This window comes from Meles meles, chromosome 3 (genome assembly GCF_922984935.1).
Source record: "Meles meles chromosome 3, mMelMel3.1 paternal haplotype, whole genome shotgun sequence".
NCBI classification, from domain to species: Eukaryota; Metazoa; Chordata; class Mammalia; order Carnivora; family Mustelidae; genus Meles; species Meles meles.
Window position 1 is genome coordinate 152,946,539 of NC_060068.1, and position 16,860 is coordinate 152,963,398.

General features: G+C 37.0%; 1 protein-coding gene across 3 annotated transcripts in view; it reads left to right on the forward strand.

Moving 5' to 3' along the window:
• FYB1 (FYN binding protein 1) overlaps positions 1–16,860 on the forward strand; it is a 152,752-nt gene that overhangs the window by 88,953 nt on the left and 46,939 nt on the right. For all 3 annotated transcript variants that reach the window (XM_046000368.1, XM_046000370.1, XM_046000369.1), the window contains exon 3: positions 14,231–14,387. In XM_046000368.1, coding sequence (XP_045856324.1) covers positions 14,231–14,387 — 157 coding nt within the window. The remainder of the gene's footprint in view (positions 1–14,230; positions 14,388–16,860) is intronic.

The window sequence follows — 16,860 nt, forward strand, 5'->3', positions numbered from 1 at the left end:
CAGTGCTTCTTCCTTCCAAGTGTCACCAGAATGCCTGGTCGGTCCAGGCGCTACAGGGAAGAATTTCCTTCTTTCTTGGCAGTTCTGATCTCTTTCCTGAACTGATATGACTCTCTATGTGGTCTGATGGTCTAATTTACCTCTTTCCAAACTGCATCGCTTTAGTAGAAAAAAACTGTCTTCCTGGATGAACCTATTATCAGGCAATTTCCCTTAATAAAACTTTTCTTTGTGGCCCTTCCTAATTCTTAGCTTAAAAAGGTGACTGTCACAAATTATTATAGCTTATAAATACGTTTTGTTTGGTACACAGAGTTTTCTGGATTTTTGTTTCTTTTATTTATTTTTTTTAAGATATTATTTATTTGTTTGGGGGGGAGGGGCCAAGGGGTAAGAAGAGGAAGAAGGAAAGAATCCCAAGCAGACTCTACATGGAGCCTGGAGCCTGAGGGGGCTCGGTCCCAGGGCCCTACGTTCACAACCCAAGTGGAAACCAAGAGTCAGATGCTTATCTAACTGAGCCACTCAGGCGCCCATGTTTTATTTATTTACTTTGTTTTGCTTACCTAGCTGCCAACATTCAAAGGTTGGAAGATTTCACAGAAAAATCTGGATGTATTCTTCATATATTTACAACAGGCTACAACCCACAGTAGCCACCCCACTGAGATGGGACACAAGTCTCTTGTTGACCACAGTGACATTTCCAGCTCAGAGTACAAAAGCATGTTCCTGCCTGACTTCCAATGACAGCTGAGTTTGAATCACCTGCTTTAATTATTCCTCTATTTGCTCATATTCTGAAGCTGCGGTATTGTCTGTACAGCATCAATGTGTACTCCTTCCCTGTTCGTAGATGTCATATTTCTGGGTTATATTGATTTCATTTTAAAATCATAGTGAAGAATATTCACTATTCCTTCAGCATATAAATCAGTTCATGTGTGAATATTTCTGAAACTTGAGTTTTAGTACTTTCTTTGCTTCCATAAATTAGTATACTTTTAAAACAAATTTTAGTATTTGAAAAAAAAAGAAATACAGTTATTGTCTTCTGCCCCAATATGCTCTATTTTAGAACAAGAGGCACTATGCTTTATTTTAGAGCAAAAAAATGTTTTTTGTGTACCGACTTTTTTCCTTATAAAATTATATCTTACATTTGTTACCAAAAGGAAAGATTCAAAAGTTAGCGATCTTCTCTCAAATTATTGCCTAATAATTTGAATTTCATGTGATTTTATGAATTGAAAGTAAAGTCATTTATAAGAACATTTTACATTTGACACATTTGACATTTAATATATAGTTACATATAATTATATGAAAGATTATATAGACAGCAAACGAGTAGTCAACAAAGTGATTGGGGGAGTAAATTTTTAAGAATAAAAAAAAATATTCAGAGACCCTGAATGTTAAGGTTAGGTCTGGAGTAGAGAAGTTTAAGGTAGTGAGGGCTTTCTTTACTTATTTTCTCTAATTGATCATCATATTGTTTTGATCTCTACCTCTTCACCTTCGTTCTAATTTCTTCTAATTAAAGATAACTTTAATTATCTTTGTAAACACTGATGTTTCAGTATTACTTTTCTTTCCATTTTGATGGACTGTTCTAAGCTGGCCAACAATTTCTTGGCAGCTTGCTTTCAAAGTAAAGAGTTTCTTACTAATACAGTTACATTGTTTTGTTTTCAACTACATTGGTTTTCAAAATTTCCCATCTACTATGGGTTTACAAATCCTTTGAAGATAAGAACAGGTGACTTTGAATTATGGCAAGGAAAAATTCCGTAAAACTAGGTGTTCTAAGACAGCGACCCAGAAGTTTCAAGCCCTACCTTTGAAAGCTGCTGGGGATCTTATGAAAATTTTTAAGATAATTTGATGTAAATGATATTTTATATCAGGGCAAACACTAATCATAAAAGAGATAATGTTCATTTTTTTTCAAAGATTTACCTACATAGAATGTTAGATATACCTCTAATATTCTGTATATAGGACACACACACACACACACACACACACACACACATAAAATGTTATATAAGCATATGGAAAGATTTTTAGCCTCACTTATAAACATATAAGTGCAAGTTAAAATGTCATATCATTTTTTACCCACCAGAACTGTTAAAAACTTAAAAGGTATGATAATGCACAATGTTAGTGAGGTTATGGTAAAACAGGTAGTCTCCTCTTGATCTAGAAGACACAAATTGGTGTTACTTACTAAATAACATTATATACCAAATTGTTTTAATATTTCATTTTTTTGACTCCACTTTCTAAAAATTGATATTTGTAACAAACAAATTGATGTTACTTACTAAATAACATTATTTACCAAATTGTTTTAATGTTTCATTTTTTTGACTCCACTTTCTAAAAATTTATATTACCAATGTAAATACACTTATGGGCAAAGACATAGGTATAAGAATGATTTTATAATAGTAACTGTCTAATAATCCAAAAATACCAAAAAATAAGAACAACCTAGAGTCCCTCAAATGGTCAAACAGTTCTCCTTTGGGCATATATCCAAGAGAAATAAAAACATATGTCTACAAAAGACTGGTACATGAATATTCATACCAACATTATTTATAATAGCTCAAAAGTAGAAACAGCTCAAATGTCCACCATCTGGTAAGCAGATAAGTAGATGTGGTATCCATGCAGTGGGTTTTAATTCAGCTATAAAGAATAAAGTATTGATATCTGTTAAAATATGATGGAACTGCAAAAACAATTTAGTGAAAGAAACCAGTCACAAAAGACCACATATTGCATGATTCAATTAATGCAAAATGACCGGAATAGACAAATCTACAGAGACCAGAAGTAGATATTGGCTGCCTATGGTAGGGGGAGGAGGGCAGGGGATAGGGAGTGACTATTAATAGCGTACAGCGTTTATTTTTGTGGTGACTCACATGTTCTAAAATTAGGTTATGATGATGCTTGCACAACTATAAAGTATGAATACCATTGAATTATACACCTTAAATTAGTATATCTATTGAATTATATCTCAGTAAAAGTTTTTTTTTTCCAATAACCTAAATTTCCATCAATAAGAGACTGGTCAAATAAATTATGATAAATCCAGTGCATGAAGCACTCCACAGCTGTGGAAAAAAATTGATTGCCTTATTTGTCCCAATATAGAACAATCTCTTTTTTAAATCAAGAAAGCAAAATACAGGGGCACCTGGGTGGCTCAGTAGGTTAAAGCTTCTACCTTCAGCTCAGGTCATGATCCCAGGATCCTGGGATCCAGCCCCACATCGGACTCTCTGCTCAGCAGGTAGCCTGCTTCCCTTCCGTTCTCTCTCTCTGCCTGCTTCTCTGCCTACTTGTGATCTCTGTCAGTCAAATAAATAAATAAAATCTTTAAAAAAAAAAAAAAAGAATGCAAAATACAGAATAATATATGCATCATGGTCTCATCTGTGTAAAAAAAAATGGACTATTCCTTGAAAGATGTACAGTTCTTGAAAGACTGGTAACAGTCATGTTAGGGATAGAGACGGAGAGACGGGATCTAGAATGTGAGAGTTTCTTTTCAATATTCCTTCTTGGATTTTCTTAAATGATTTACCATGTATATATTTCTCTTACAATAAACTTTCTTAAATAAGCTTTTTTTTTCTTAACAGGAAAAGAAAGTCCAAATCAGTAAAACATTAAATGCCCTACTCTGTACAATAGAGGTAAAGTTTTGGGTACACACGGATATTGACCGTGGAGACCCACCCTCAGAAGTTTACTGAGTAACCGGGAAGAAAATAAATAAATAGATAAGTTAGATTAATAGATTAATTAATGTTGAGATTTCAAAGAAAATAAAATTAGAAAATAAATGCTCTGTGTACAGATGGAGAGCTCTGTGAGCAGCATCGTTCGCATGGGTGTTAACCTGTGGATGAGGCAGCGTGACCACACTGCATTTAGAAGGGCAGGTGGCCTTTCAGAAGCTCGCTTTCCACAGAATGGTCAGAGGTACAGCAATTAGCAGGTGGTTTCAGGCACAAATGGCAGTTTACAAAACTTTTTTTTTGAAGTGGCTGGAGTATGATTATCCTATCCCCTCCACACAGATGGAAACAAATGCGCCCTCAGAGGTTTAAGAAGAGCCTGTCCCGTATAGCACAGACATTAATGGTTGCAGATTCTAGGATAATTCATCATTCCTAACACCTGCTATGTGCCAGGCAGGGCCCCCCTACAATTTCTCATTCTCATGGCCATCCTGCAAATTAGGGATCTGGAGTCTCAATGCAACAGGCAAGGATTAGAAACCCAAAGAAGCGAAATAAGGCCCCCTGGTGTACCGCAGCTAGTGTTAGTTGGGATCGGTGGTCAAACATAAGTCTGAGTGACGCCAGCACAGCTCTTCCTTCTGCCAAAACATTCCTCCTCCCATGTTGAAAACTGTTTTCCGGCATGTTTAGCAACCAGGAAAGTGAAAGTAGTGTTGGTTTGTTTGGGTACCACATGGGTTGGTTCTAAGGATTTAAAGTTAAACTTCCTGATTCTTTACCCATTCTGAGATATCCTAACAGAACCAGGACTAGGCATGATTGGTTTGGGGAAAAGGTGTTTTGTTTCATTTCCAGTTGAGGGGGGTAGACGGCATGTTTCAATGATGCAGCCAGCTCAAGGAATCGATAAGAAGGCCATGGAGCAAAAAAAAAAAAAAAAAAAAAGAAGGCCATGGAGCGTTACTGTGTGGTCAGGTGTTTTTACAAGGTGGGTGTATATGGCCACTTCACAGATGAGAAAATAAAGATGAGAAATCAAGCAATTTACTCAACCCCAGATTGAGTAATAAGCAAGTGAAGGCTATCCTAAGTGCGGTGGAGTCTGAACTCAAACGCACACCTCCCAGATCCTCTTCATTCTTCATTCTGCCATGAAGCCATCCAAGCAAAATAAAGATACAGACGTGGCCAATACAGACTTTTGTTCTAAGAAGTTTGGCTGTAAAGGGGAGGAGGAAATGCAGCTGGTAATAGAATGGGGGCCAAGGGCAAGAAAGGATATTGTTGTGTCTCTTTGGAGGGAGAATATTGACCATGTCTAAGAGGAAACATGCTCCAGGAAGATGAAACACACCATCCGGAGCACATAGTAAGTGCTTAAGAAATGATTTTGCTTGATGTGAGTGAAGGAGTTAATAGTTAACAGAGCAGGGTCTATAAGGAAACTGACATTGTTGAGAACCAAGAATACCAGTTAGTAGGAGTAAGGAAGATCGACATTTCTCCAAATTCTCCAAAGAATCAGGGTGAGCAAGATAAAAGAAGGTTTTAATAAGTTAGAATGAAGGGTAAGCAGGGAGGTCAAGTGGAGTGCTCTCCCTGTTCTCAGTAAAACAAAAGTTAAAACTATCTGTGGGGAAAGAGGAAGGCATGGGTGAGGTCCAGGAATGTGGGGAGTTTGAAACAACCGTATGATAAACGTGGTCAGATCTCAGTGGTACTTGGTTCTGAGAAAGTTCATATTCAGTTAGGTGTAAATGAATGGGGGGTCCCATTAAGTTATGCGCCTAGATTGTTGTACAGATTACCTCATGCAGAGTTAAAGCCACAGATCATCTACCCAGCCCCTCTTGAGCTTTGAGAGATAAGATCCGTGGTAGATCAGTTTGGGGTGTTAAATCTCGATGCCCACTAAACTCCAAACTTGGTTTTTATTTTTTCCTTTATTTCGTTCATACCTTCTAAGTCCTTTTATGACTGCATTTCAAATGCCTCAATTCCATTTCTTGAGACTTTTTTCCTTGCTAGCCTGTGTCAGTGATCCACCTTTAGTGGTCCATTTTCCACTAGCTCTTGAATGTCTACTTTCCTGCTACCTGGTTTTCAAAATCAAATTCTGATATAAATTTAAATTTAGCATCTAAAACACCCATAGATGTGAGTATATGTTTCAGAATTACTTTACTTCTCCAGAGCTAGTTCTGCCCTACATGAAACTGAAAATAGTCATACAAAATCCCACTAAGAGGAAAGGTATCAGTCAGAAAAGCTAGACTTACACTCAGATCTTTGGAAAGTGTGTTAACATGTGCAACTTACCAGTAATATCCACGTACTTTCCCTGAGGAGCACCAGAACATAGCAGAAAGGGCATAGACATTGCAGGAAATCGACTGGGGTCCAAACTCAGCCAGAGTTGAGTTTCTATTGCTTACAAAGTCTCTGAATATGGGTAGTTTTTTTAACTATCCAATGGAAACTAGATAAGGATGTAAACCCCAAAGGGTTGTTAAAAGGATTAAAGAAGATTAAATATGTAAAGTGCCTAGAATGATGCCTGGCAGGAAAAAAAAAAAAAAAGGAATACTTAACGTTGTTATCATTAATCCCAGAAATCTATAGATTTAGTGTTTCTGTTTCTTCATTTTAATTCAATATCCACCCTCTTCTTTCCATCACAGCAGACTAGATTGAGAATTCCAATTTTATTAATTATACTTTAGCCTACTTTTTAGAGTCCAGATTGAGATTTTAAAGCCAATCATATTACATTAAGGTAAGTCTCCTGGGTTTTGTTTTGTTTTGTTTTTTTCTGGAAAACTAAGACGCTTTTCCTAGAATGATTTTGTGTACATGCAAATATATTCCTTGAAGTATTTGAAAGTTGCTGCAGATTTTGCAAAGCAAAATGTTTCACTGTTCAATACTAGTGTAACATAGGAAGACCTTAGTGTATGTTCCCCCAAGCGTGATGAGGAACAGAACCTCTGTCTCTCAGCCGTGCTTTCCCCCAGCTCTGTCACTTCCTCAGGCAGACCGGTCCCTGGTGATGGTGAGACAGACACTGGCAATACCACTGGGGGCTCCTTGGAGGCAAGCACCCCCCTTTCTGGGTAACTCAAGTTATTGAAAGTAAGGAAAGGAGAATGGATGCCAGGGGAGCAGAACAGCAAGGGCCCGCCACAGATGCCCCATCAGAAAGTCTCATACACCCATGTACAGATGAGAATGTACTACGTGGGTTTTGGGGTGAGTCAGTTTTTAGTGTTTCTAGTTCATCGTTCCCTAAAACATGTCTGTAATTTCTCACCTCCAGGCCTTAGATGACTTTCATATGGTAACGCCCCTGGCTTGTCAAAATCTTTTCCATGGAAAGATAAGTCACAGGTGGATGAGAAACATTTTTCTTGTTTAGATAACAGTTTATTAATTTCCACTCACAGTGGCTAATTCCCCATGAGTACAGCTTTCAAATCATTTAGGAATCTACCAGACCATATTATTTATAAATTAAAATAGGATGTCATTTTCATCTGTCAAATTCACTAGGATTTTTCATGTGTATTCTTTGATAACAGAGGCATTTCAAGTCAGTATGTACCAGCTCATTAGATAAATGGTGCAGGGACACTAAATAAATCATCTAAAAACAACAGCAACAGCAACAAAAACCATGAACCTAGATCCAGGTCTCACACCTAACTCCAAAATAAATTATTCATCATTTCTAAGAGTTAAATGTAAAAAAAAATGAGTCCTGGGGCGCCTGGGTGGCTCTATGGGTTAAAGTCTCCACCTTCTGCTCAGGTCATGGTCTCAGGGTCCTGGGATCGAGACCCCATTCATTCTCTGCTGAGCAGAGAGCCTGCTTCCCTCCACCTCCCTCTGCCTGTCTGTCTGCTTACTTGCGATCTGCCTGTCAAATAAATAAATAAAATCTTAAAAAATAATAAAATAAATAAAAAATTTTAAAAATGAGTCCAAAAAAAAGTAGAAAAAAATGTAAGGTTAATAACTATATGTTCCTAGGGAGCCTGGCTGGCTCAATCAGCGGAGCATGCAACTCTTGATTTCAGGGTTGCATGTTCCCACACATTAGGTATAGAAATTACTTGAAAATAAAGTCTTTTAAAAAGAATAATAATGGGGCACCTGAGTGGCTCAGTCAGTTAAGAATCTGCCTTCAGCTCAGGTCATGATCCCAGGGTCCTGGGATGGAGCCCCGCTTCTGGCTCCTTGCTCCGTGGGGAGTCTGCTTCTTCCTTTCCCTCTGTCCCCCACTCCTCTTTCTCTCTCTGTGTGTCAAATAAATAAATAAAATCTTTAAATAATGATGATGATGATGATGATGTGTGTTCTCAGAGTAAGGAAGACATTCCCAAACATAACTCTGGTGATAGAAACTATATATAAAAGAATTTATTCACTGAGTTAGAGAAAAAGTAGTAAGTCCTGTATATCAAAAAAGTTTAACTTATTGATAACAAAATGAAATGGGAAGAATATTTCTAACATAAATGTAACCAGTTGGGAAATTTTATATGTCAGATTTGTGGAGGAATTAATTCTCCCTGCCCCAAACCCCCGCCTCCAAAACAGCTGCCAAAAGAGAAGAGGAGCAATTCCTGTGGCATTGCAGCCGGCAGAGGCCTCGCAAGTCAGCGGTGCAGGGCCTGAGCACATTTTAAAACTCTGTGCTAGTAAGAGGACAGGAACAGTAAGAAGAGAACAGGAAGAGAGAGGGTGATGTTTTTGTTGGTGGTGGTGGTTGTTTCCTTTTTTAATTTAAATTCAATTAATTAACATATAATGTATTATTGGTTTCAGAGGTACAGGCCTGTGATTCGTTAGTCTTATAGAACACTCAGTGCTCATCACATCACGTGCCTTCCTTAACGCCCATCCCCCCCTTACCTTATCCTCCACCCACCTCCCCTCCAGCAACCCTCAGTTTGTTTCCTATGATTAAGAGTCTCTTATGGTTTGTATCCCTAAGAGAGGGAATATTTTTAATAATTACCAAAATGAAAACTTTGTAAAAAGGCAGAACTATCTGGAAGGAATTAAGAAACTTTTGTATGTATCATTTAAAACCCTGCCAACAGCCCTTTAAGATAACTTAGAATCAAGTACTATATTTCCTTCAAAGCTTCGGAAGATTTTGGGTTTTATTGGTTGAGGCATGGAATGGTTTTTGTTTTGTTTTGTTTTGGGGGGTCTTTTTTTCTTTTCATTGTTGGAGGGTTTTTTTGGTGTGAACAGCCAGAAGCAGAAGCCAAAGCAGCCCAATTACATTTAGTTTGTCCATGTAAGTGGCAAAAAGATGAATAACCTTAATAAAGACATTCTGTTGTAAGGGCCTATTTAGCCAGAGCAGCTCCATCCTGACCCTGCCCACTCCCCTCAGGGAACTTACAAGTCCCAGAAACCAGTCCCAGGTAACAAAGCCCAAATACAAGGGTGGGTCAGGCCAGGTGGAGGTATCCAGTCAGTGGGGGCGCATACTGTCTCCCTAGCTACCAAGGAGTATGGACCCCCCCCCTTTGGGTGCCCTTTGGGCGCCAATTCTTACCAAGGTGATAGGCTAGTTCAAATATCTGCTATAGGGTAAGCTGTAATTCAATTGGTCACTTCTGTGTGACCTAGCAGGACTGTGCAGCTTTCTCTGTGTTACAATCTCATTGGTCACCTGTGCGTGCCCAGGCACAAGCACATGGCTTTTGCCCTTAAAAGCTAGTCTGTAAAGAAGAGAGGAGTCGCATCTTTGCAAGAGACGGCGCTGGTGGGTCAGTTTGATTCTTGATGCTTGGTGCGAAATAAAGCTTTACTTGACCTTCGCTTTGTATCAGTCTCGCTCCTTTGACCATGGACCCAACACTATTAGCCACTATGAAAAGGCAAATACTATTTTAAAAACAGGCGAGGGGTTTGAATAGATAATACAATTAAAGCAAAACATAGTTATGAAGATGAAAAAATGGACCACAGTGGTGCTCAGAAACATGTAAAATTAAGACAAAATGTTTTTTTCAAGAGTGTATCCCCTTTTCCTCTCAAAAAAATTGCCCCCAAATTAGGAGGACAAAAAAAGCAAACTTCCTATTTAGGGAAACTAGGCAACACACATAATTCCAATGCACAGTGTATAAAATCAGAAAGGGTCAAAGCAAAGCCAGGAGATACAGAGACATTTTATTCATGAGATAGCCAAAAGAACCTATGAATTTTTTAGATACAAACAATGGCATGCTGGTAAATTTTGAACTAGTTCTCTAAGGCAGACTCTGTGTATGTGTGTTATGTGTGTATCCATACATGTAATAAATTTTATTGATATAAAAGATGCATAGCATAATATATAAATAAGAATAGGCCAAACAATACTCTTTATTGAAAATTTCACAGAACCAACTGTTATTTTTGCCAATGTCTTGTACCTTTAGCCAACCTGTCAACCTGTGGTTGCAATTAAGGAATGAGTATAGTTCCAATCTGAGTGTTCATTGCTATTTTCATTTATGTTAACAAGATGAATGTAAACAGCAAAGATATTTGTGAGAACTTCACTCATTTGCCAGTGATGCAAGTAACTATTTTGCTGAGTTGTGTGATAGCTTTCAGATACTGGAAAATATTTCGTGAATGTTTTATGCCATTCACCATGTAATAGTTACAGAAAAAATACACTTTTAAATTTAATCTGCATTTAAATTTAAATGCATTTTCTCCATCACTTCCTTAAATCTAACAATCAACAAAACAATAAAGCTGAGATTTGTAGTTCTTGTCTATTTCCAGGAGCTAAATACTCCCATTATGCCAAAGTTCAATCTACCATAGTGAGGTAGAATGGAGAGCAAGGAAAAGATGCCAACAGTATACCATTACATAGTCTATCCACTATTTATAGCACTTCTTATGATTTTATATGTATTTTACTTACTTTTTTTTTGTTTTTTTTTTTTAAGATTTTATTTACTTATTTGATAGAGATCACAAGTAGGCAGAGAGGCAGGCAGAGAGGGGGGCTTAGAGCAGACTCCCTGCTCAGCAGAGAGCCAGATGCAGGGCTCCATCCCAGGACCCTGGGATCATGACCTGAGCTGAAAGCAGAGGCTTAACCCACTGAGCCACCCGGGCGCCCCTACTTACATGTTTTTGATTTTTAATCTATCTCTCCAAATCCATAAGAGCAGAAATCTGTGTCTGTTTTTTTCTCTATTGTATCCTAACGTCTAGAACAGGACACATATAGTAAGCATTCAATAAATATTTGTTGAATAAAAAATTAAAATGTTCAACTTACTCTATCCCAGGTACTGTCCTAAATGTTTTACATGTGTTAAGTCTAAAGTCCTCACCACAATCCTATGAGGGAGTGCTATTATGATCTTCATTTTCCAGATGAAACCAGAAGTGACTTATCCAAGTCACCCAGAAGATAGGTGGTGGAGCCAGGATTTAAACTCAGGCACTTTGGCCCCAGATCTTGGACTCTTTATCACAGTGCATTCTCTCAATATATCAGAGACCTGATGCTGGCAGTAAGAAACCTCAGAATGTCAGGTGCGTGGCAGGTCACATTAGAGCACATGGACAGAAATGGTATACTGGTACCGATTCATTATCTGACAGGTTTGGTGTTGTAGAACATGCTTAAGGACATTTTACAGCACTATTGGAAATTGTGGAAGTAAGAGCTCCAAAAAAAAAATCTTTGCAAATGACAAAATAAGGCAATTATTAACTCCAGGGAACAGTAAGTTGAATGAGAAAGGAAATGTAATCATAGTACACTGCTTGATTCAACAAAAAATAATATTTACCAAGTCATGATAGTGAAAACAATGAACATGGATTTAGTGCAAAAAAAAAAAAAAGGTTATGCTTTTGCTACATTGGAAAAGGAAGGGCAAGAGGGCAAAAATCTACATCTACCAAATATAAAATCAATAATTTTTTAAGCAGTAGCTATAATTATATGTGTGTATGTATATAAAGGTAAATGCAAAAGAAACATTAAAATGTTGGAAGTTTTTGGTATTTGATATTGATATTTTGATAAAAATGAAATTAAAACAAAAGGTAGAATTTTTTCCATAACATTGTGAAAATTCAAAAGATAATAATGCCGATATTGGCAAAAATATGTGAAAATCATTCTCATACACTAATTGATGGAGCTGTCAGTTGAGCTCTCTCTGTAAGACAATTGGATATTTTGTATCAAAAGCCTTAAAAAATGTTGGTTGACCCAACATTTCCACTTAATTGAATTCATTCTAAGAAAAAACTTTAAATGTGTGCAAAGACTAAGACATTTCTTATTATGGCAAAAAGGAAAGGAACTAATACAAATATCCAATATTAGAGCCATAGTGTTTTTTTTAATCATGGTAGAGCTGCCTAAAGAAAAATTGTCCCATTGCTCAAAATTTTATTGTAATTAGATTAATGCAGAATATTTATGATATTGAAAAAGATAAAAATAACTAGTAACAAAATAACAAATTTTACTCTCCTGCTGTAAAAGCATAAGTTTGCACTAAAATGTTTTAAAGTACATGTAATTCAGTAGCTATTGCTGGGTGATGGGATCATGGGTGATGTGTATTTATTTGGTTTTGCTTGTCTTTGTATTATAATCTCTACTGTATATACGATTTATTTGTGAGGTTATTTAATACATTTCAATGTTTAGAATCATACCTGAAACAAAATCTTCTCATTAATGATTCAAGGAAATCACTGAAAACAAGAGACTGTGTTACCTATGAGAGCAGACACCTCTTTGGTCTAAAATAATGAGTCCAATGAATCATCATCTACATTTTTAAAATCATAAAGAATGTAGTATTAAAGTTGATGTAGACGTCTTCACAAAATCCAGAATATTAAAACTATGGTTTACAAAAGCTTAGAAAAAGTAAGAGAAATTCTTTTTTTTTTAACTAAGCAATTTTTTACCCATATACTCTACACTTAGATTTAACCATTGTTAAGGTTTTTTTTAACAAGGTAAGAAAAAATTCCTTTTAATAGTGGAAATTAAAGATATTATCTGTCTCAAAGAAGGGAATATTTATCAACTTTACTAATCATCATGGAAATGCAAATCAAAAGCACAATGAGATATCACCTCACACATGTTAGGGTATCAGTTATCAGAAGACAAGAGATAGCAAATGCCCAGAAGTGGAGAAAAGGAAACACTGTATACACTGTTGGGAATGGAAACTGGCACAGCCACTGTGGAAAACAGTATAGACTTTCCTCAATAAACTCTTAGTTTATTATTACCATATTACCATATGATCCAGCAATCCCACTTCTGTATAGATCTCTAAAAGCAACAAAATAATTATTCAAAGGGATATCTCTACTCACATATTTATAACAATATTATTCACAAAAGCCAAGGAATGGATATGACCTAAGTGTCCATCAACAGATGGATAAAGAAAATGTAGTAGATATATATAAAATGGAACATTATTCAGCTTTACAAAGGAAGGAAGTCATGTCATTTTTGACAATATGGATGGATCTGAGGACATTATGCTAGTGAAAAAAGCCAGAAAGCCAGACAAAGAAAAAAAAAAAGATTCAACAATATGTATAATCTAGAAAACAACAAAAAAAGTCCAACTCATAGAAACAAAGAGTAGAAAGATGGTTGTCAGAGACTAGCGTGAAGAAAATAAGAAGAGGTTGATCAAAGGGTATACATTTTCAGTTATAAGATGTATTAGGTCTGAAGATCTAAAGTAAAACATGGTGACTATAGATAATACTGTATTGTATAGGGGTGCCTGGGAGGCTCAGTTGTTAAGCATCTGCCTTCAACTTGGGTCATGATCCCAGCGTCCTGGGATCGAGCCCTGCGTCAGGCTCCTTGCACAGCGGGAAGCCTGCTTCTCCCTCTCTCACTCCCCCTGCTTGTGTTTCCTCTTTTGCTGTATTTCTTCCTGTCAAATAAATAAATAAATTCTTTTTAAAAAATACTGTATTGTAAACTGAAATTTGTTGAGAGACTAGAACTAGAACCCTCTGGCCCTCAAAAAGATAAATATGTGAGATGGATGGATGTGTTGATTAACTCAATGGAGGGAAAACCTTTCTCTCTCTCTCTCTCTCTCTCTATATATATATATATATATATACATAAAATATATTATATCAAATCATTGTGTTATTTAAAGTATTTCATAAAAAAAATAAAGTATTTCATAATTTTGTCAATTATCCCTCAATAAATCTAAAAAACAAAAACATTTTAAATGTCATGTTCTATGTTATTTAGAATATTAGACTCTTTAAAGCATTAATTTAACTTAGGATGAATCTCTTACATTTTTATATTTAAGATCCTCATTTCTACATATTTGGAATAGCCAGCTCTTGTGTTTTAAAGATTTATCTTAATTCATGGTATTTTTTTTTGCTCTGCTTCTTAGGTACCAGCAAAGGCCAAACGTCTTACTCCACTGCTTCCCTACCACCACCGCCACCATCCCATCCAGTCAGCCAACCGCCTTTGCCAGCATCTCACCCAACACAACCGCCAGTCCCAAGTCTACCTCCCAGGAACATTAAACCTCCCTTAGATCTAAAGTAAGCAAAGATTATCTTGCCATTTCTTTTATCAATCTCTTCCCATAGATTTTCCCACTATGCTTGGCTGAATGCTGGAGTTCCACGGTAAACTGCTGGGGCCACAAATGTGGGCAGATGGAAGGAGAAGAAATGTCTGGGCAGGCTGCTCTCAAACCCCCATATCCTTGAGCAACTACTGTTTCGCTGTTTTTACAGCGGGTTTTTCCCCTAGAAGTTCATTTGAAGAAAATTCCCACTGCCTTTTTAAAATTTTGAAGCATTCTTAAGGTGAGCACTGCAATCCTCGCTTCCACCATCACCATCACGGCCACCACCGCCACCACCACCACCATCATCATCACCACCGTCATCGCCACCACTACCATCATGGTCATCACACTACCATTATCATCATCATCACTGCCACGACCTTCACCACCATCACTACCACTTTCATAATAGTTACCACCACCATCATCCTCACTGCCACACCACCATCCCCATCAGAATCATCACCACCATCCCCATCAGAATCATCTTCACCACCATCCCCATCAGAATCATCATCACCACCATCCCCATCAGAATCATCACCGCCATCCCCATCAGAATCATCATCACCACCATCCCCATTATCAACCATTACCATCATTATCACCACCACCACCATCATTACCACCACCATATTTTACTGACTACTTACGACAGGCTAGAACTTTACATATATAAGTAGAAAGTGTTTTCATCCCTTCACAGATGAAGAGATGGGAATTTACAGTGACTTCCTCACAATTATACAAGAATGTAGAGTAGAAATGTGGGGCAGTGTCAGTCTATGTCCAAAGTAAATGTGTGCTTTTAACTACTCTGCTAAATAATCTCCTAGGGTTAAGAAAAAATGCAGGTTTTCTCTCAATCTTCAGAATTTTGGCTGTGTGTTTAAAAACTAGGAAACTTTTATTCAAGCCCACGCCTGTTTTTCTTATATGGTGCTTTTTAGAAATGTCAAAACTGTATGGGTTGTTATGCATGGGCTCTTTATCCATGATTTACCAGAACAGCCAGTTGAGGAAAAAGCAGGCAGAAGATTGGAACAGAATAAATGTCATTTTAAAAAGACATTGGATAATGGCAAGTATAGATCCTTATGGCAAGTTAGACTAGGTCTTCTCTTTCTTCTAGAAAATTGCTTTGCATGATTCTCCTTTACCACAAATAAGCAATATCCCAAAATATTTAGCTTCAGTTTGTTTTTCCTCCACTTCAATCCCCTACCAGACTGATGTTCTTTACATTTAAAGTACTTCATATCCATAATCCATATAAGATAATCTGTTAATAACAGTATCTTTACATTAAAAGTACTTCATATCCATAACCTATATAGTAGAATCTATTAATATCAATATCTGATTGACAGCTTTATTTTATTGATGATGATTACAGTTTAGAGCAACCGTTGAAAACACATGTGTCATGGGTACCCACCACTGTGTTTCACTTTCTGTGTTTATTTGAGGTATAAAGGCAGTAACTAGAAAGTGTTAGAGCAGCTTAGGGGCTATTACCTTGTTTGTGGCCTGCATCCCACCTTTATGTTAACTGTGTGCCCTTCTGGGCATTTGATTTTATGAATTCTAATTGAAAGACTCTAATACCCCATGATATCTTGCTACCAAATAAGAGCTTAAGCCATCTGCTTACTAACAGGTAAGTGCTAAATAAATATTTGTTTAGTTAAAATAATTAAGTAACATGTTCTTATATACAGTTGACTTTTATAAACTGTTTTGCTTTCACATGTATTAAATGTTGTTTCTTTTCCCTAATTTTTTTCCTAGTCTGATAAATTTAACCCACCAGATCATGATCTTAGTACTTTTGAATTTTATTATGTGACCCTATCCAAGCTACTGCCTTCAGTCTTGTATGATTCTAGTGAGAGATTTTAATAAATACCTTGATCATGAATCCCTGAAAATTTATAAGACATAAAGACTGATCATTTTTTGTTTGAAGAAACTGTAGAGAGGAGGAGTGTTTGACACTATTCCTGCTATATGAGAAGTCCCCAAGACCACTATATGTTTGTGGATTCATTTAAAGGACACACAGGACCCAGCATTTAGTTACCATGGCTAAGATTTATCACAGTTACACTGTCCTATGCCTAGAAGGGGCACACTGAGAATGTTCCTTTCTCTGGCTCTGGAAATGTGTAATGTTGCTTCCCAGGGAAGCCCTGTAGGGGGCTTGTTCAAGTTTTTATGGAGAGTTGGTCACATAAGCATCTTCAGCCTAACCACTACCAAAATACCAGACTTCTAGAAGGAAAGCAGGTTTTCACCACAAGTTGTGGTTCATACAGTCTAGGCACAGCAAGGTATTCTTACAATTAGTCAACTTTTCATCAGTGTAGGGATGTTTTAGCAGTGGAGTTCTCAGCTGCAAGCCAAGGGCCAATCTTTGTGTCAGAGTCTTCTAAAAGTAG